The sequence below is a fragment of the Salvelinus fontinalis genome, chromosome 10 (genome assembly GCF_029448725.1).
Source record: "Salvelinus fontinalis isolate EN_2023a chromosome 10, ASM2944872v1, whole genome shotgun sequence".
NCBI classification, from domain to species: domain Eukaryota; kingdom Metazoa; phylum Chordata; class Actinopteri; order Salmoniformes; family Salmonidae; genus Salvelinus; species Salvelinus fontinalis.
In genome coordinates, this window is record NC_074674.1 from 8,260,535 (window position 1) to 8,282,679 (window position 22,145).

At 42.6% G+C, this 22,145-nt stretch overlaps 2 protein-coding genes across 3 annotated transcripts; one reads left to right on the forward strand and one right to left on the reverse strand.

Annotated features, from left to right (window-relative positions):
• The first annotated feature begins 1,571 nt into the window (after positions 1–1,571).
• LOC129863561 (uncharacterized) lies at positions 1,572–8,033 on the forward strand. The gene is made up of 3 exons (XM_055935624.1): positions 1,572–1,659; positions 1,832–1,936; positions 4,147–8,033. Exons 2-3 carry the CDS (start codon positions 1,843–1,845, stop codon positions 7,920–7,922), a joined length of 3,870 nt encoding a protein of 1,289 aa, XP_055791599.1. The 5' UTR covers positions 1,572–1,659; positions 1,832–1,842; the 3' UTR covers positions 7,923–8,033.
• Positions 8,034–13,487: 5,454 nt separating this feature from the next.
• On the reverse strand, positions 13,488–17,369 carry LOC129863562 (nuclear speckle splicing regulatory protein 1-like). 2 transcript variants are annotated; one of them, XM_055935626.1, is made up of 8 exons: positions 17,294–17,369; positions 16,785–16,872; positions 16,269–16,356; positions 15,888–15,944; positions 15,645–15,773; positions 15,176–15,383; positions 14,955–15,057; positions 13,488–14,858 (listed from the first exon to the last, which is right to left on the reverse strand). In XM_055935626.1, exons 2-8 carry the CDS (start codon positions 16,802–16,804, stop codon positions 13,868–13,870), a joined length of 1,596 nt encoding a protein of 531 aa, XP_055791601.1. In that variant the 5' UTR covers positions 16,805–16,872; positions 17,294–17,369; the 3' UTR covers positions 13,488–13,867. The 2 variants fall into 2 exon arrangements, with proteins under 2 accessions (XP_055791601.1, XP_055791600.1); XM_055935625.1 differs by lacking the exon at positions 17,294–17,369 and having other exon boundaries at positions 16,785–17,157.
• Positions 17,370–22,145: the final 4,776 nt, after the last annotated feature.

The window sequence follows — 22,145 nt, forward strand, 5'->3', positions numbered from 1 at the left end:
CTGAAAAAGAAATTTTAATTGCATAGAACAATTCCAGGAGAACAAATCAGAGCCAGAAAGAAAGCTCATTCAGGACGAATTGGAATGAGTCCAGATGGAGAAAGTAAGATGGCAGAACAACAGAAGCAGGACCAAGGCAAGAGAAGAAGAAATCTATTGAATCCCAAAGGAAGCAGGATGAAATGCATATGTGGCAAACAAAAGTCTATTAACCAAAAATTATTTGATCTCTTGGGCAATAATAGCAAGTTTCTGTGTGCTTTTGTGTTGGACTTACCTTTCTTGTAATGTTATTCTCTTGTCTGGCAATAGCAGTAAGGCCTGTGGTATGATTATCCAAGCAAATGTGTAAATGTAGTCAGATGTAGCTTCAAGTCATCTAATACAGTCTAGATCTTTTGGCATAATGACCTACATCTTGTGGGAATTAATGCAGACATCATTTTTTACAGATACAATTTAAGACAAACTTAGGTAAGATTGGTCGTAACATTTTTTTACAAGCGTATAACTTACATTTGATTGACTTTGTTTTTTTCACCATTTGTTTCAAACTGTATTGTCCAATAAGAGGAGCCTGGTCTCACCATACACGGTCATATATTTTTGTTACATCTGAATAAACTATCGTTCATATTTCTGCATCTGTTATTATTTCTTGAATTCTTAATATTTGTTCATGTCATATGTTAACCTCATTTAGAAATTTTTATATTTTTGATTTATATAAAGTGCAAAAATGTTTCATTTCATTATATTGATACATTTAAAACATGTTTTTTCCCCCTCTGGCTCTGGCTACAGTATAGATTATGATTAAATCAATTATTCAGGTGTACTTTATGGGGTCTTATAAAGATAATGTAGGTCTCCTGACCGTTCCAAAGATTATGTTATCCATGTTTGACTATCTGTCACTCCTCCCTTACTCAATTATAATTACACCAGCAGAAAAACTGTGTTGTCACGTATACTCCCTCTCTGGCTTCTATGTCACCGGGCTGCTGATTATTACGCACACCTGTCACCATCGTCACACGCACCAGCGCTTCATGACACTCACCTGGACTCCATCACCTCCTTGATTACCTTCCCTATATCTGTCACTCCCCTTGGTTCTTCCTCAGGAGTTATTGACTCTGTCCCATGTCAGTGCATTAATTGTGTTCCGTTTATTTATTAAAGGCTCACTCCCTGTACTTGCTTCCCGAACCAGTGTATTCCTTACAAGTGTGCAGTTCTTGAAATGCACTTAGAACAAGGTTCCCAAGCCATTGTGGACTCTGAGACCACATAGTGTAACAGTATAACTTTAAACCGTCCCCTCGCCCCGACACGGGCGCGAACCAGGGACCTTCTGCACACATCAACAACGGTCGCCCACGAAGCATCGTTACCTATCGCTCCACAAAGGCCGCGGCCCTTGCAGAGCAAGCGGCATCACTAGCTCATGCTCACTTGGGATAATGTTTATGACAAAATAACAGAATTTATACTTCATTACCTTTATCCAAAAGTAGATGGTATTAATTTTAAGTGTTTTTCTGATATTTCCCGTTACAGAGGCGCAACCTGGAAAATCGAACGCTGAGCATCAAGGCTCTAGGGCTCGCCTCCCATCCCAGGAGAACAACACAAGACTGAGGGGGAGACAGAAATGTGAGTGATTCAGATGTCTGCATCTTATGTCTGTCTTTTGTACCTTTGTTATTTCAACCTAAATTTGACTCCCCTATTTGTAAAGCACTGCATTCATCTAAATGTTTCTACTATACAATAGTTCTGAAGCATATATAGCTGTGCATAAACCCCTGCTCTGATGTGTTTTCAGAACACGGAGTCATGTCTGACTCTGAGACCATTGAGACAGCCGCTCTGGGCCGACCATTCCAGCTGGGGATGCTGTATGACTGTCGCAGGGATGTCCTCATTCCAGGTACAGTAAACTATTAATTTCATTGACTGTGTTTGCACCATAGAGTTGGATAGACTTGTCCCAAAGCCTGTTCTAGCATGGGCAGCATCATTTGAAGGCCTTCACCCTTTTTTTAAGTAGTCAAGTTGGTGGGACTTGCATGGGTTACAGGAGCAAGTAAAACAATGCCCCCTTGTGGAGACTAGGTGAATTGCAACAACACAGCCTGAATTCAAACTCCCCGGTTTTGTACAACAGCTTTAAACAGCTGAAAAAACAATATGTCCTTATTTAACACATATTTCACAGCGATTTAGATGGTACAATGATTTTCTACACTAAAGATGGCTTGTTTTGTCAAAATCTGAAATGTAGAATTTTAGCAACCAGGTAAAGGCAGAGCGATTTCTATATGCTTGCCCCAGTTTGCCGTTGTTGGCTGTGCTTGTGAGATGACCACACCTCTAAAGATGCTAACGAAAGAGAGGTAGGGTGCAACCTTCCTATTTGACAACAAAAGACGGACAGGCAGAAAATGCAATTTTGTGAGCCGAAACAATTCGTTCGAATTTTTTGGGGTGAAACACTAATTTCATGTTGTTATTCATGGAAACTTTTCTTAAATTAAAAATGTACATTTTTTTCAAAGGAAGGATAACATATTTCCTTTCAGGTTAGCAGGAGGGGGCAGCCAATGAATTATACTTCTGACCAAACATTTCATAACTGCATGTGGCAGTTAATCACCAACCTTGGCTTTATACATGTTCAGACTATACAAGCTGTAGCACATTAGGTAGCACAGTAGGCACCTTTTTTGTTTTTACGAACTGCCAATACACTTACAAAGGTATACTAAGAAGTAATTGACAACTTTCAAATAGATAAGCCTCAATGGTGCTACAGAAACTGTCACAAAAGCATCAATTGCAAAGATGAGCTGTCTTGTACATCTCTATGGTCTTCAGAGTTAGAAAAGCTAGAGGACCCACAACATGTTGAAGTAGTCATACATACACTGCTCAAAAAAATAAAGGGAACACTTAAACAACACAATGTAACTCCAAGTCAATCACACTTCTGTGAAATCAAACTGTTCGCTTAGGAAACAACACTGATTGACAATAAATTTCACATGCTGTTGTGCAAATGGAATAGACAACAGGTGGAAATTATAGGCAATTAGCAAGACACCCCCAATAAAGGAGTGGTTCTGGAGGTGATGACCACAGACCTGCCTGCAACATCCTCCTGCCTGCAACATCCTCCAGCATGACCGGTTTGGCGGTGGGTCAGTCATGATGTGGGGTGGCATTTCTTTGGGGGGCCGCACAGCCCTCCATGTGCTCGCTAGAGGTAGCCTGACTGCCATTAGGTACCGAGATGAGATCTTCAGACCTCTTGTGAGACCATATGCTGGTGCGGTTGGCCCTGGGTTCCTCCTAATGCAAGACAATGCTAGACCTCATGTGGCTGGAGTGTGTCAGCAGTTCCTGCAAGAGGAAGGCATTGATGCTATGGACTGGCCCGCCCGTTCCCCAGCCCTAAATCCAATTGAGCACATCTGGGACATCATGTCTCGCTCCATCCACCAACGCCACGTTGCACCACAGACTGTCCAGGAGTTGGCGGATGCTTTAGTCCAGGTCTGGGAGGAGATCCCTCAGGAGACCATCCGCCACCTCATCAGGAGCATGCCCAGGCGTTGTAGGGAGGTCATACAGGCACGTGGAGGCCACACACACTACTGAGCCTCATTTTGACTTGTTTTAAGGACATTACATCAAAGTTTGATCAGCCTGTAGTGTGGTTTTCCACTTTAATTTTGAGTGTGACTCCAAATCCAGACCTCCATGGGTTTATAAATTTGATTTCCATTGATCATTTTTGTGTGATTTTGTTGTCAGCACATTCAACTATGTAAAGAAAAAACTATTTAATAAGAATATTTCATTCATTAAGATCTAGGATGTGTTATTTTAGTGTTCCCTTTATTTTTTTGAGCAGTGTATATATAGTCATGCTGTTACAGTGATTAATGGCAAAGATAGGTGAAGCTTCTCTAACTACGGTTGTCATGTCACCTAGAATATATACTTTGAGTAATACTTCAATGAGTTCTTTGAATGAAACCATGTTTACATGCATGAACAATTCTGCAATTACACATGTTGGAGATGATATCATTTTTTCACAAAAGTTATTTGTCATTCTCTCGTTCTAAACTGCAGGTATCACACTCTGGGATTCTGAAATGCTACAGAAAGACATAAATGTCTCTCCACAACCTAACACTGATTTCAAAATCATTGCCTCTGACTCAAGTGAAGACAAGTCAGAAGCTTTGAATGTGTCTGCATCTCTGGAGGCCAGTTTTCTTGGTGGCTTAGTCAGTGTGAAGGGTTCTGCTGAATTCCTACATGATAAAAAGACCTCAAAGCATCAGTCTAGGGTTTCTCTGCAGTACCGTACCACCACTCGCTTTGAGCAGCTGACCATGGACCACCTGGGGGCAGGAAATGTGAAACACCATAATGTCTTCCGAGAGGGTTCTGCCACACATGTGGTGACTGCCATTCTCTACGGTGCACAAGCCTTCTTTGTTTTTGACCGTGAGGTTTCCTCAGGAGAAAACCACCAGGATATTCAAGGAAACCTGCAGGCCACAATAAAGAACATCCCCCTCATATCAACAGAAGGGCAGGCATCACTGAAGATGAGCGAGGAAGAGAAGCAACAGGCCAATACATTCAGCTGCACTTTCCATGGTGATTTTGCACTAGAAAACAACCCTGTCACATTTGAAGATGCCACCAGGCTGTATGCCGGCCTGCCACGTCTGCTAGGGGAGAAGGGAGAACATGCTGTGCCCATGACTGTCTGGCTCTATCCTCTCAAGAACCTGGACTCTGCAGCTGCCCAGCTAGTCAGGCAGATCAGTGTTAGCCTGGTGCGTCGTGCACAGCGACTCTTGGACAGGCTGGACAACACTGATGTAACATTCCAGGATATGATGAAGGAAGACATGGCTATCAAGTTCTCTGAAATCAATGCCAAGCTCAGCAAGTTCAGGGACTTGTGCTCAGAGTACAAGCTGGTTTTCCAGAAAGGTCTTTGCAAGGTTCTTCCCAACATAAGAGGAGGAGGAATGGAGGAAGAAGAACTGATGAAAATGCTCAACAGTAAGGAGCGCTCTCCATTCCAGAATGACCTTATGATCACGTACCTGGACGACAGAGAGAGAGAGATGAATGTTGTCAGCTCTTACCTTGACATAATGAAAGAGGTACAAGTTGTTTACTCAAGCAGTGAATTGGATGGAATAGTGCTTGATCAAGCTAAAGATCACGTAGTGTGCTTTGCATTCTCCTCTTTGAATGACAAAGACGAGTACGTGGTAGACTTGGAGAACTACTTGCTGGAAGAATCAAAGAGTGATTCTTCACTGATTCCTTATGATCCCAATGCAGCTGGGAAATCAGCAGCAGAAAAGTGGTTTCGCTCGGGGGAGGTAACCACCCTAACCAGGCAAACAATACAACTGTTCCTAGACTTCAAAGAGTCAAACAAAGGCCGAGAAAATATTGCATTCTGCATTGCATCAATTCCAGACAAACTCATCACTGCGTCCTCCATCCATGTCTATGAGAGAGGGACACTGTTGAGTCCCCAGTTTGAACTGCCATCAAAGCCAGGTGTCCCCACCATCAAGAGTATGGAGCATGACTGTGTCCACGTGCAAATCAACCCTCCCAACCTTGGCGTCAAGTCTGTGGAGTCGTACCAGGTTTTGTACCAGGCTGTGCAGGCTGAATCTGAGTGGACAGAGATCAAAGCTGATACTACCACTAACCAGGTCACCATCAGATGTTTGAACCCCTATAAAGACTATCGCTTCAGCTGTAGGGCGGTGTGTAGACCTGGTGTGAGCCTCTCCAGTGACTGGACAGAATACTCCAGGACCCGCCCATGTAGCCCCCCTGGACCACCCACAGAGAAAGACCTGGAATATGAAAGTATCAGAGTGAACTGGGACATTCCTACCATGGTGGGAGACGATGTAGAAGTCATAGGCTATGAGGTTGACTACAGAGAGTGTGCGAAGGCTGTTGACAATAAGATGTGGCACACCATCAAAACCACCACCAGAGAGTGCACACTGGAAGGTCTAAAGCCTGAAACTGCATACAGTGTCAGAGTCTCTGCTAACTGTGGCGAAGCAGGGAAGAGTCTACCCAGTCCGGAGGCAGTGCTGACTACCATCAGGGCTTCTGACACCCAACCGAAGAGGAGCCAATCGACAGCAACAAGAAGTGAGGAATTTCTGAAGAAATCAGAGAAGGTTAAGAAAGGCAACCCGTCAATCTATAGGCTGAATCTGGAACAGAAGTTGGGTGTAAAGGAAAGTTTTGAACAGTACACATTTGGAAGGAAAGTTGAGAAAGGGAATAACAAGGTAATACTGCTTCTGGGGTGCACAGGTTCAGGAAAAACCACTCTGGTAAATGTCATGATCAACTACATTCTCGGGGTAAAGTGGGAAGATCGCTACCGCTTTAAGCTCATCCATGAGGTGACCAATAGGTCACAGGCTGAGAGCCAGACTTCAATCGTAACATCATATGAGGTCTACAACCAGCCAGGCTTTCAGATTTCTTATTCGCTGACCATTATTGACACACCAGGGTTCGGAGACACTAGAGGAATGGCACATGATAAACTAATCACAGAGCAAGTGAAGGACTTATTGTGTAACCCTTTGGGGATTGATCACATTGATGCAGTCTGCTTTGTAGTGCAGGCATCCCTCGCTCGTCTCAGTGCCAATCAGAAATACATATTTGACTCCATCCTGTCCATTTTTGGAAAAGACGTTGCTGATAACATCCTGATGCTCGTGACATTTGCTGATGGGAAGGACATACCTGTGCTGGAGGCCATCCAAGCTGCAGACCTTCCCTGTAGGAAAAACAATAAGGGACTCCCAACCCATTTCAAATTCAACAATTCAGCTCTGCTCCATCAGAAAGTAGAAGAAGACAAAAGCTCTGAAGGAGATGGTTCAGAGGATGATAATGATGAAGAGCTAAAGAGAATTGTCTGGAGGTCAACTTTTAAACAGATGAAAGCTTTCTTTAAAGACTTGGAAAGCATTGAGAGCAAAGATCTAACGATGACCAAGAAAGTGCTGGAAGAACGTGAGCGTTTGGAGCAGGTCATGACACGACTGGCCCCTCAGATCACAGCAGGTCTGTCAAAGCTGAATGAGATCCAAACAGTCAAAAAGTGCCTGAAGAACGATGACATGAACTTGAAACAGAACCAAGACTTTGAGACTGAGGTAGAGGTTCTAGTTGCTACGAGAACCAAATCAAGTTGTTTTGCTACAAACTGCATCATATGCCAGTTCACATGCCACACCAACTGCTTTCTGCCTAACGAGGATGACACCAAAGAATGTGCCGTGATGGATGATAATGGTAACTGTGTCATGTGTCCAGGAAACTGCTCTTACCTTAACCACGACAAGGAAAAAGCCTTATGGACATATGAAACTAAGAAAGAGAAAAAGACCATTAAAGAGTTGAAGGACAACTTCATGAAGGCACAGGGCAAGTTTATGAACAACAAGCAGATGCTGGAGAAGATTGAAGATGAGTATGTTGTCATCGAGGACAAGCTGAAGTACTTGATCAAGCTGTCCTCCAATTGTCTTAAGAGAATAAATGAGATTGCACTGAAGCCAAACTCTCTCTCTACTGTGGAGTACATCGAGATACTCATTCGCACTGAAGAGGACGAATGCAAGCCAGGCTTCGAAGATCGCATCGTAGGATTGAAGAAAATGAAATACGAGTCTGAGCTTCTGGAGAAGATGGCAAGAGGAGAGGAACTACTCCCCGATGAGCGACGCAAGCTTAAGGAGAAACAAGACAGACTGCAGAAGATCACTAAAAGAGTCAACCAAATACAGAAAGTAGTCAGAGATTGGCCAGGGAAGAAGTAGGCCTAACTCAAAGTCAAAGTCCATGATCTCACCCTGCTTCCGACCAAGTGGCACGGTCGGTGGCTTGCACTAATCAAGTGAATGGGTCATAACTCAGTTAAATTTGTAGTATTAGATATATCAGATATATCTCTAGACCCAGTCAATTGTCCGTTTACTGGAGTTGATTGCAATGCTTTGTATTAAAACGAGAATCACGTAAACTCTCAGTTGACACATTTTCAACATTAAGTGAGTGGACTTGTGCGAGCCAGAAGGGCCCACAGAACAGGAGCCTACGTCCTGTTTCTGTAGCGTGAGGCAGCTTGATGTACAAACACACCCCCTGGACAGCTAGTCTATCACATGTTCTGCATTAGTGAATCTAGATGAAGCAGCTGATCTTGCCTCTGATAATGACTGATTATCGTAAGAGAAATTCATGTAGAAATAAAGCAGACATTGATTCATATAAATATAGAGACATACTTTCCGCTCGATACAATGAAGTATCTATCCATCTATCAAGAACTGTTTGTTTGCCTACTTTCATGTTGATTGTTTATCCTATTTTTTTTATTTTTTATTAAAGTCCTTTGTAATTCAAGAAGTTCACTATTCATTTTCTATTGGGCACAAATTGCAAGTAATATGTTAGTCATGACATTGGAAATAGCGTGTTTGGTAGAGGGGAATTACAAAGGTGTGTGTCTAGGGCACTGTTTCTTTATTCCAGGGACCGGCAAACTATGGTCACTTTGTGTCAAGGATCGGCAAGCTTTAGTTTTTCCTCCTTGGGGGAACAGCTTACATTAAAGCTAGCACTTAGAACTGACTAAATTGGAGTCAGTTAAATAGCTCAGGGACCAGCCAGCAACATCCAAGGGACCAGCACAGGTTCAGAGACCAGAGGTTGAGAAACACTGGTTTGTGTAAGTGGCACCATTCTTGACATTTAAGGTATGAAATTCATGAGACACTATTCATTCTCTTTATTCTCAGCATGACAGTGTTGTTTTTGGGCATGCGACGTCCTCAATAATTGCATAAAATAAAGCAATTATGTTGGATTCTAGCTTCAAATGTACGTATTTATGTTACCATACTTGAAATGATTGATCACTTTACATGTAGAAGGAATATACACTACCGGTCTAAAGTTTTAGAAACACCTACTCATTCAAGTTTTAATTTTAATTTTTACTATTTTCTACATTGTAGAATAATAGTGAAGATATAACTATGAAATAACACATATGGAATCATGTAGTAACCAAAAATGTGTTAAACAAATCAAAACATATGTTATATTTGAGATTCTTCAAATAGCCACCCTTTGCCTTGATCACAGCTTTGCACACTTTTGGAATTCTCTTATAATAAACAGCTTGCATTTCAATAGGCAGATGTGCCTTCTTAAAAGTTAGTTTGTGGAATTTCTTTCCTTCCTAATGCGTTTGAGCCAATCAGTTGTGTTGTGACAAGGTAGGAGGGTAAACAGAAGATAGCCCTATTTGGTAAAATACCAAGTCCATACTATGGCAAGAACAGCTCAAATAAGCAAAGAGAAACAACAGTCCATCATTACTTTAAGACATGATGGTCAGTCTATACTGAAAATGTCAAGATCAAAGTTTTTTCAAGTGCAGTCGCAAAAACCATCAAGCGCTATGATGAAACTGGTTCTCATGAGGACCACAAGAATGGAAGACCCAGAGTTACCTCAGCTGCAGAGGAGATGTTCATTAGAGTTAACAGCCTCAGAAATTGCAGCTCAAACAAATGCTTCACAGAGTTCAAGCAACAGACACATCTGAACATCAACTGTTCAGAGGAGACTGTGTGAATCAGGCCTTGATGGTCAAAATGCTGCAAAGAAACCACTACTAAAAGACACCAGTAAGATGAAGAAACTTGCTTGGGCCAAGAAAGCAATGGACAAGCAATGGACATTAGACTGGTGGAAATTTGTTCTTTGGTCTGGAGTCCAAATTTTATATTTTTGGTTCCAACTGCCGTGTCTTTGTGAGACGCGATGTGGGTGAACGGATGATCTCCGCATGTGTATTTCCCACCGTAAAGCATGGAGGAGGAGGTGTTATGGTGTGGGGTTGCTTTGCTACCTCATGAAGCTGGTTAAAAGAGAATGCCAAGAGTGTGCAAAGCTGTCATCATGGCAAAAGGTGGCTACTTTGAAGAATCTCAAATAGAAAATATATTTTGATTTGTTTAACACTTCTTTTGGTTACTACATGATTCCAAATGTGTTATTTCATAGTTTTGATGTCTTTACTATTATTCTACAATGTAGAAAATAGTAAAAATAAAGAAAAACCCTTGAATGAGTAGGTGTTCTACAACTTTTGACCGGTAGTGTACATGTTAGGGGTCAAGGAAGGTTAAAGAGGAACTAGATGTGAGTGAAAGTTACTGTGAGAGAAAAGGGGAATACAGTAGATGACCCAGGTCTGTTGAGTAAAGTGAACACGAGGTCACTGATAAACATCATGGAGAAGTGACCAGATAAAGAGGAACTGCTAGCAGACGGTTCGACTGCGAAGACAACAGAGCAACATCTAGGCAGTGTCAGGCAGATGATAGCAGTTGTGAAAAAGTTACACCACTAATCTCATCTTGACATATAAATGCCTGTTTGATCATGTGCAAAATGTCTTGCAGCTGTATGACTTAGTAGGGTAATAAACTGGGTGTGAGGTTTTTCTAGTCGTCCGTTTGAGTTTATACTACATTTGTACAGAACCTAGCACTACAATCTGTCATTGTCATTTTGTCCGATTCCATGTAAAGAAATTACCAGAGCATGCACAAGTAAAATTAGTAATTTCCAAATTAAACCACGTTCATAATTATCCTAAAAGTCTATATTTTAAAAAAATTACTTTTATTTACTAGGCAAGAGACAGACATACAGAGAGAGAGAGAGAGAGAGAGAGAGAGAGAGAGAGAGAGAGAGAGAGAGAGAGAGAGAGAGAGAAACAGAGAGAGAGAGAGAGAGAGAGAAACAGAGAGAGAGAGAGAGGCAGAGAGAGAGAGAGAGAGAAACAGAGAGAGATGGGAATAAGAACAGAGAGGGCGTGGGAGAAACAGACAGAGAGAGAGATCAGAAGACAGAGAAGATCAGGTACCTGCAACACGGACTACACTGCACAGCTCATTGAAGGACAGGGTCCCGGTACCGGAGACATCAGTACCATAGAAGATGTTCTGGAAGACACACACACACATACAATTTACTATGAGCTTCCATAAATAAATGTAAATGATTGAATATGTTGGAGTTCAGGCTTTATTTGAAAAGTTTAAGTAGGAAATCACATGAATTTTGACCCTTACAGAGTAAGTGGCCAAGTCTCAATTAGAAAGGGGTCACAGAGCTTGTTAAGGAGACGTCCTTAAAATGATTATCCCCAGTCCAACATCAACTGGTCAACGGCTCCATCAGTTACCCAGAGCTTCTTAGTCTATGATTGTGAAACCAGATTCAAGGTAGGTGAACAAGATTATATAGTTATATTTTTGGGGGGGGAAAAACATATTTCAAGTGAATTTTAAAGAAATAAACAAACATTAACATTACACTCACAGAAGTTCCAAAAGAACAAAGACATTTCAAATGTCATATTATGTATATATAGTGTTGTAACGATGTGCAAATAGTGAATAGTCTCTTTCTCTCTGTCTCTCTTATACTATCCCACTCTCAGACACATTATTATGAATGACACTGCACCCATAAGAACATCGCTCTGGAAAGCTTCAAAACTCTCGCCCTCCGCCTCAAATGGCACCCTATTCCCTATATAGTGCATTACTTTGACCAAAGCCTTATGGGCACTGGTCAAAACTAGTGCACTACATAGGGAATAGGGTGCTGTTTGGAATACATCCTTCATACTACTCTCTCTTTCTAGCATTGATTTTGCAGAAACATTTGACTGATTTTCACTCTGAATAATAATGTCTGCTAGATGTCTAAAATGCTAAATGTATACATTATCAAAATGTTGTAGGAAAAAAAAAGACACGTTTATAGCACTGTTAAGGATAATGAACAGGGATTAAATTGGAGTCGGGGGGTTCAACTGTAGTTCCAAAGTCTTAGTGTAACAGTTTAACTTTAGTCCGTCCCCTCACCCCGACACAGGCGCGAACCAGGAACCCTCTGCACACATCAACAACAGTCACCCACGAAGCATCGTTACCCATAGCTCCACAAAAGCCGCGGCCCTTGCAGAGCAAGGGGAACCACTACTTCAAGGTCTCGAAGCGAGTGACTTAACCGATTGAAACGCTATTAGCGCGGACCACCACTAACTAGCTAGCCATTTCACATCCGTTACACTAGGATGGGACTCAACACATTTGGAACGAGCTGGTCAGGGAAAAGCTGTTGAAAAAACCTTTCATTCCAGTGCAGAAGTTCGCTTGTGGGAAAAATAAAGTTAGCCTGTCTATTTTGTCCCTTGATCTAGAATAAAGTTCAACAGGTTGAAATTGAGTGGAAAACATGGTCATTGTGGATGTTGTTTCAACAATGAAATGGACAGCGCTTTCTAAGGTGGTGATTCAAAACACCCAGATGCCTAGTAGAGCTTATGCATACACATAGGCCTATATATGAGCCCAAAAAAGTAATAATTAAAATTAGGCCGTTATACAATACATACCCTACCGCATATTAAACACATCTTTGGTACATAATTGGTCTAGCCCATACTCTAAAATTAAACAAATTGCACATTTGTGGCCTGCTGGAGGTCATTTTGCAGGGCTCTGGCAGTGCACCTCCTTGCACAAAGGCGGAGGTAGCTGTCCTGCTGCTGGGCTGTTGCCCTCCTACGGCCTCCTCCACGTCTCCTGATGTACTGGCCTGTCCCCTGGTAGCGCCTCCATGCTCTGGACACTACGCTGACAGACACAGCAAACCTTTTTGCCACAGCTCGCATTGATGTGCCATCCTGGATGAACTGCACTACCTGAGCCACTTGTGTGGGTTGTAGACTCCGTCTCATGCTACCACTAGAGTGAGAGCACCGCCAGCATTCAAAAGTGACCAAAACATCAGCCAGGAAGCATAGGAACTGAGAAGTGGTCTGTGGTCACCACCTGCAGAATCACTCCTTTTTTGGGGGTTTCTTGCTAATTGCCTATAATTTCCACCTTTTGTCTATTCCATTTGCACAACAGCATGTGAAATTTGTCAATCAGTGTTGCTTCCTAAGTGGACAGTTTGATTTCATAGAAGTGTGATTGACTTGGAGTTACATTGTGTTGTTTAAGTGTTCCCTTTATTTTTTTGAGCAGTGTATATACTTGTTCTGCTCTGTTGGACTGAGACTACATCAGTCCCATTCAATCGCAGAAACATTTCTATCTATAGATAATGGTATATAAAGATAGTGACTGGGAGTATATTAAATTATGAATGAGTATGTAAAGCAATTGGGTACAGTAAACTATGTTAAACTGTCATTACAGCTGCCCCAGGAATAGCCCATATTAACTTAAGGTATGACAGATAACTAGTGAATATATGAGCGCCAATGACTGTCAATACACCAGCCATATGTTCAGACATTTATTAACACAACATAAACAGGAAGTACGGTACTGTCCATCAGGAGAAAAAAAACTGGAATAGAACAGAAATATTCAACAAAAACACATAGTTCCCTGGTGTGGGGCACCTCACACACACTACATTTTTCATCACTTATTCACCCTCTCACTTAACTCAAGTCCTGCATTCACTCATTTAAATCACTCTCTACCATTCCATCTTTCTCCCCAGACAGAACCATGAGACCACACTCTTATTAGGTGGGTCCGTCAAGTGCAGCGTATTAGAGAAAGAAGTTCACACACACACATCTGTTGACGTATCTCAGTTCATCGGTCACCCTCTATGTCATCACACAGTCACAGCTGTCACCGTTTATGTGTGTTCAGTCCTCCTCCTTCTCTATGTACGTCTTGGTGGCTGAGCGTGCCATCTGTCTGGCCAGGTATCTGTCTCTGGCTGAGGTCACGGTCTGCTCACTGCTGCGTTTGACAAACTTACTCACTTTACTCTCCTCTTCTCCCTCCTTCCCTTCTCCCTCCTTCCCCTTCTCTTCTTCCTCCTCTGGCCCCTCCTTCCCCTTCTCTGGCCCCTCCTTCCCCTTCTCTGGCCCCTCCTTCCCCTTCTCTGGCCCCTCCTTCCCCTTCTCTGGCCCCTCCTTCCCCTTCTCTGGCCCCTCCTTCCCCTTCTCTGGCCCCTCCTTCCCCTTCTCTGGCCCCTCCTTCCCCTTCTCTGGCCCCTCCTTCCCCTTCTCTGGCCCCTCCTTCCCCTTCTCTGACCCCTCCTTCCCCTTCTCTGACCCCTCTCCCTCCTTTCCGTCGGTTTTCATAGTCTTTTCCTTTTCTCCATCCCTACTCCTCTCTTTCTCCCTGCCCTTGTCCCTTTCTCTCCCCTTGTCTTTGTCTAGATCCCTCTGTTTCTCTTTCTCCCCGTTCTCCTTCTCTCTGTCTTTCGGGCTCCTTTCTCTCTTCCCGTGTCTCTCCTCTCTCTCTTTATCCCGCCTCCCCCTGCTCCTGTCCTCCTCCCTGTCTCTATCCCTCTCCTTTCTTCCATCCTTCTCATCTCTCCGTCCACCATGCCTGTCCTCCCGGTCTCTCTCTCTGACCCTCTCTCTATCCCTTCCTTGGTCTCTGTCTCTCTCTTTGTGTCTCTTCTTTTCTCTCTCTCTATCCTTCTCTCGCTCCTCTTCTCCACTCCCAGAGGAAGGGGACCTCTGTCTGTAGTGGCGTTTGGCACCAGGGGCCGGCTTACTGAACCCTGCCTTCTGATCCTGCCCCTCCTCGCTGTCGCTATGGGAACTGGGGACGTGGTCTTGTGAGGGAGGTGAAGGCGGTGGGGATGGCGCTTCTGTCTTGACTTCCTTTGAACTCTGATCCCTGCATTGAGAAAGAGAGAGAGGAGAGTTAAATCTAATATTCATGTACACATACTGGTAGTAAAGGGAGATATTTTAGCTGTGTTTGAACTCTGACCTCGGTACAGAGCGGTCTGGTATGGCCTCCTCTCCTACGGTCTGGTTCAGCAGGTGTCTGTAGAAACCACTCAGGTCTTTCTGCTTCTTCACATCCAGAGCAGCTAGACACAAACACACAGCATGGCTTTGTTTATTCTATAAACTACTGGATTCATAAGACAGTTTCTCCCACACACATCTATGTTCATAAACACACATACACACAGCAGTGTCTCTCACCCTCCATCGCTGCCTCTCGCTTTTCTTTTTCCAGCTCCTCCTGTCTCTCCTTGAGTTTCTGTCTGTAGGCTGAGGTGACGTAAGCCTCCTTGTCTGCAAACTGCTCTCCCTCCGCCTCTCTCTCCTTCTGGATCTTCCTCTCATCTCTCCGTTCCTGCTCCTTCTTCCTCTCCTCCACTGCTTGCAGCAGCTGGTTGATGTATTTTGGCTATGGAGAGAGAGAGAGATAAAGGAGAAAGAGCAGTATGAGCAAAGAGGAGAGGAAGGATGAGTAGAGTGGGTGGACATAAGTGACAAGAGAAAGGCAAAATGGAGAAAAACAGTGAAATTGTGAGGAGAGGAAAAGAGGGGGGCGGGGGTAGCAAGTGAAAAGGTGAAGGAAAGGGGGGATTGAAATGGAAAGAATAGCAAATTAAAGAAGATTTGAAAAGGTGGGAGGAGGCTGGGGGTTGTTCTGGATCTGCTGTACCTTCCTGTCGGTTCCTCCCAGCATTTTCTTGCTGCTCTCCAGCCTCTGTTTCTGCATGTCATCATAGACACCATCGTAGTCATACACACTGCTGTCCTGCTCTAGAGCCTTCTGCATCTCCAGACGTGTCTGCCACACACACACACACGAGAGAAAGATGGGTCTCGGTCACAAAATACAAAAAGCAACTTCTGGAGAATTTGTTGTTACCACCGGAGGTTTCTCATTCATCCATTCACTCACCTGTTTCATCATCCTCTTCTTCAGAGCCTCCTTCTGCAAACTCTCCCCAACCGAGGTCTGGAAGACAGGATCACACAACATCACTTCTGATAGAGCTTCAATCATTTGGCAAAGCTTGCAACCCACTCACCTCACTGGCTGCAACAAAGGGCATGAGCAAAGGAGTGGAGAAACTTTAGACTTCTCTAAATGATCTGTGACCCACACACAATGTAATCTTCTTAGGCTTCCTTGCAAAAGAGTTTACTACCAATTTGCCTTGGAAAACCCAGGCTTCTCACAAGTAAACAAAACTAGATTTGGAAGGATGAGACTAACTATCAGCATATCTCAATAGGATACAATAAGAGATATAGATGGACATTCAGACCCTTTTCCTACCTCTTCATCAGAGTCATCCCCAAATACTGAGGGTCTGGGCAAGGTGGCTGTCTTAGACGCTCTCTTCTGGGGTATGATCAGGCCGTACCTGGGAACAGGTGACATGAATGACAGCAAGCACCAACATTTGAAAGAAATAAAGTGGGAAACTAACAAACGTTGGCTAGTTACAGGCTCTTCGTTGCGAAAATGAACAGAATTTCCGTGATCTAAAATCTAGGCCAAATCAGGTTTGTGTTCTCTTCTCTAAACTACAAACTTCATTGATTGCATGAAGGTGGCAATGCGGGACCGACTGGCTGCTCCCGTTTGTTAACTTGATAGCTAACGTTAGCAAGTAGCTAACAATGTTGTTGGTAGTGGATTGCATGGTCGTGCACACATTGCTGCTTGTAGTGTGTCCAGTCATTGCACACGGCGACCATAAGAAACAGCGACGAAATAAACATGTTAATATTATAAATACCTAGCTAGTTGCGATAGAATAACATTTTTGTAGTGTCAATTTCTACTTACTGTTTACTAGGTGCCGCCATCTTACTCCTTGAAATATCTCTGAACCGCTGCGGCAGATTCGTTGGCAAGCGAATATAAAGTATTAAGCCTTCAAAAATAATTTGATGGTTACAAAAAAAACATGTGCAATATAGCCAGGTTTATATACATAAATATAATAGTGTTATATTTTCTCAATTCATCTGGAGCCTTGTCCTCGTATATATCGAAAGTGCCAAATACCAATAATCAGATTAAGATCAGACGCTCAACATTGCAGCGAATTGGATAATTGTATTTTTTATTTAACTAGTCAAGTAAGTTAAGAACAAATTCTTATTTACAATGACGGCCAAACCCGGACAACGCTGGGGCGCCCTATGTATGGGACTCCCAGTCATGGCCGGATGTGGAGAAGAGTCGTTCAGATGGACATTTCAGGGTCTACGTTTTAGTAGGCTCCGTTTATTGGACCGAGTAAAACAATCTCTATTAATAGTTTATCAGCAAAGGCCTGTCTGTAAATGTACCTAGTAAACTCCAGCAGGTCTAGAGTGAATCAACAAAGATGGTTGCTTGGACACAGTACACCGCCACTTCGGTCGTCACTAGTTACCACAAGCAAAGTCATAACCCCCGCCTATTTCTCTTATTAAAATCTGATTTTTAACCTAACCTTAACCACACTGATAACCGTATGCCTAACCTTAAAGCAATGTTTTTTTCATGAATTTTGACGATAAAGCTTTTTGGACTTTGTGGCTGTGGAAAATCGTCACTTCCACTGCCAAATCAGAGAAGAGACGAAGCGAGACGTTCAACTCGGCCTAAAATCTGTCTTCCCCAGCAGGTGGCGTTGTTTCGTTTCCTTCGCTCACAAGCGATTCGTTTTTGTATGGAGGTCACTAGCTGTTTCCATTAACTTGTCCAGTGATTGTTTTTTGTCGACATTTAGAAAGTTCGCATAGAACATAGATGCGACAATGTCGGCCAGGGTGGGTTTCCATTGAACCATCTTGTGTCGATGAAAACAGCTGGACGTAATGACGTCACACATACACTTTTTTTCTTTCTTCGCAAAATCCAACAGTGTCAAATAAAAATGTGATTGAAGTGTTTCCATTGCCCATTTGGCAAATTGCACATTAATATGTTGGAGACAGCCTGTAGCCCATACCCTCCCACCTATTTGTTTCATGTCTCCAGTGCTTGACTTGGGATGAAAAAAAGCAGCAGGAGATGTGTTTTTTCAAGTCGGTCCATTAGAATACTAGAAATACTAGAATATAGAAATTCCCAAATGACATGCTATATTTCCTCTGAAATTCACTAAATAAAGGGTTAAGGGTTCATACAGATTTTGACAGATTGAATTTCAGGACTTTTCCTTGACTTCTCCACCATAAATTTTAACCACATTTCCATTACCAATAATTGGTGATGTCTTTATGTAGCCGACATAAAAAAAGTCAGCATAAATGTGGTATTGACACTAGAAGGCAGCTGCTCTCTGATTCCACGTTGGCCTACAATCTCGTGTCGTTGTGCCCTTGATCAAGGCACTTAACCCTCCAAAAAGTAGAATAACTGCACTGTTAGGCTACTGTATAAAACATGTGTTCAACCCTCCATCTGGAGAGCTACTGGGTGTCCATGCTTTTGATCCAGCACTGAAACACACCCCGGAGTCTGCTGAGCAAGATCCTGTTGAGCAGCTGATGTTTAGCCTACAGTGTGGTGTGTTAGAGCAGGGCTTGAACAAAAGCATGCACACCCAATAGCTCTCCTCTCTCATGATGTCTCAGATAGCCCATGAAAGCCAGCATGGATAGAATTTAATAATTGAATATTATTTGCCATAATCTAATAATTATCATGTGCCAACATATCGCCACAGCCTGTGCCATGGCACACCTGCACTCCTAGACCTGAAATAATTGGATGGTGAAACTTGCCAGCCAACCAGAATAATGAGGTTTAGCAATTCAGGCATTCTTGAAAATCAGGACAATCCTTGAAAAGATTTTTAAAAATTGTTTTAAAAAATAATAATAATTGCAAGCAGTAGGAATTCAGAATTAAATGTGGAGTGGAGTTTATAGGTACGTGATGACATCACGTGCCACGCATCCTTCAAAAATATTCGGCAATCATAATTTATTCGAAAAACCGTGTCTAACAGAATTTGTCATAACAATGAAAGTTTGACAAAAGAAAAATCCACCCCTGTCGAACGGATAAAAATGTTGTAGCCTATATCTGCCGTTTCAAGGGACATTGCTTTTCCCTCTGCTACCGCACGCAAGCGGTACCCGGAGCGCCAGGTCTAGGTCCAAAAGGCTACTTAACACCTTCTACCAAGCCATAAGACTGCTAAACAATTAATCAAATGGCCACCCGGACTATTTGCATTGACCCTGCTGCTACTCGCTGTTAATTATCTATGCATAGTCACTTACCCCTACCTACATGTAAAAATTACCTCGACTAATCTGTACTCCCGCACGTTGACTCAGCTGTATATAGCCTTATTGTTATTTTTGTATTACTTTTTTTATTTAGTAAATATTTTCTTAAAACTACATAGTTGGTTAATTAAGGGCTTGTAAGTAAGCATTTTACCGTAAGGTCGACACCTGTTGTATTCCGCGCATGTTAGAAATACACTTTGATTTTATTTAAACCTGGGTCAATGGAAACCTGCCCATTGAGAGAATGTCGAATTTGGTGAACAAAAAATGTAACGGCCTACGTGAGGTTTATTTGACCGAATAGAAGTTTCGTAATACTTAGGTTGTTATGAGTGTACTGATACAAGGACACGTGACATATATCGGCGTTGTCTCAAAATGGCTAAGCATTATCATGACATGAGGCTATTAGCATAGCATCTCTCTCCATTGAATACAGGCGGTTGACGTCAAAAACCCTCATAGAATATTCAAAATTATATTAAAATAATGAGATGTATCCACCTATCCAAAGAGAGGAATAGAAGGCAGCTTGATAGCCCACCGTGCCGCTTTGAGGACAACCACACCCATTATTTGGCAGAGAGACAAGTATCTTGTCTGTATATTTATAATCTTTGGCCAAATGAAGCACAACCACAGATGATCCATCATATTGATCAGATACGCAAGTGGGCGCTCTAACAATGAAAATAAATGTCTTAAAAAATGGAAGGCAGTCGGGAGGAGGCAAGACCAGGTGGGACCGTTCAAGCTAACAAGAGGGGCGATATGAGTGTGAACAACAGGCACAACTCTAATATATTGTTTTTTCAACAACAACAAAAAGTAAAGTCTCCTACTTATATCAGTACACTCGTAACAACCTAAGCATTACGACACTTATATCAGATTAAATAAACCACACGTAGCAAATAAACCATGCCATTTTTTCGTTAACCAAATTTAACACTCATTGACCTCCATACAAAAACTCCTTGATTGGTGGGCGAAGAAAATGAAATGACGCCACCTGCTGGAAAAGACAGATTTTGGGCCCAGTTATCCCTCTCGCTTTGCCTTTCCCTCTCTGGCACAACTGTAAGAAATTGTAATAGAGACTGGAAACTAGTAATAACTACATTTCAACATAAGCCATATTTTATACAAAAATACACATACTCCTCATTTCTCTTGGACATATGCTGGACTTATTAAGACACCAACTACAGACACACATAATTCCCCTCCCCCATAATAACCACAGAATACACCCAACACATGGTTGGAGCTCAAGACAAAGAACTATCTCAGGAACCAATGGAACGTGGACACCAGGCCTGTTCAGGACTACCCAAGACCCAGATCGACCAATCGGAAGGCCAGACTCGCAGATCTACCTACTTTGCTTGTTGTCTATATAATACTGTACAATTCTTGAAACTACCTCTTTCCGGACGATTTCATACAAATCAGACAGAAAGAGCCGTGCCGCACGCTTTGCCTAATATCTTTACACTTGAATAAATCTGCCTTATTATAAAATTATACACCTTGTCACATGCCTCCTCTTGTTCTCCTGTCTCCAGTAAAACGAATTATCAACACAACCTAGCCCAGAGTCCCCCAACTGGCGGCCCGAGACAAATTTGGCCCGTGGGGTGGTTTTATTTGCTTCCCCAAAATTTGAGGTCTTTTTTTATTCGATGAAAACACCAGGAAATCAGCTTCAAGTGATTTTTATTTTGGAAATCTGTACCAAATGATTCCCCTGCATAATAGAGAGACGTGAATGTACACAAATAATAATGAATGATAGTTGATTGGATTTATATAGCACTATTCTACTAACTGAGGTACTCAAAGCTCTTTACATAGTAGGGGGAAACTCACCTCATCCACCATCAATGTGTAGCATACACCTCAGTGATGCACAGCGACCATTTTTGTGCCAGAACGCTCACCACACATCAGCTATCAGGTGGAGAGGTGAGGAGTGATATATGCCAATTAGGAATGAGATGGATGATTGGGTGGCCAGGTTGGGAATTTAGCCATGACACTGGGGTGAACACCCCTACTCTTACAATAAGTGCCACGGGAATTTAAATGACCACAGTCAGGACACCCGTTTTAACGTCCCATCCGAAAGACAGCACCCTACGCAGGGCAATGTCTCCAAATGTAATCAAGATTTGAAATTATTATGTTTTAGTCCAATATTATATCTGCTTGGGCTTCTTGCGGTAAATTTGCAGTCTAAAAATTGTTTTTATTATGTTCACGACCAAAGACCATCCGCTCAAGAAATGATTGGCCCGCGGCTGAATCTAGTTGATGATCCCTGACCTAACCCAAAGGCTGGCAGATGGCGATATTAGTTCTTTCATCGTACTGTCCAAAAGGGAATGCATGCAGTCAACTATACGTTCGTATCCCCCGTGGACCGGTTCGTACATAAAACATTCTCCATTCAGGCTGCAAAGGCATCGATTTCGTCCTTAAATTTCTTTATGAAACACAATTTTCCACCACCATGCTAGATTAGCTAATGTCTGTCCTGGACGTTGCGTATCGCGTTCACCTAATCAAGTTGAGCAGTCTTTTATCTTGAAACACCAGAGCAGAGGTGAAAAAAACAGAGTCCTGCAACCTGATTGTCTGAACGCGATACGCAACATTCGGGACTAGCATTAGCTAATCTAGCATGGTTGTGGAGAATGAAATGGTGTTTCATAAATAAAGTATGCAAATTTCCCCCCCCCCCCCAAAAAAAATCCGTCTTCTCGCCATTAAATCGAGGATACGAGTGTAAAGCCGGGTGCATGCATTCCTTTTGGACCGTAAGAGGAAAACGACTCAATATCGCTATCTGCCAGCCTTTGGGCTACAGCACAACCGACAATTCCTATTTGGAGATGAGGAAGGCTTG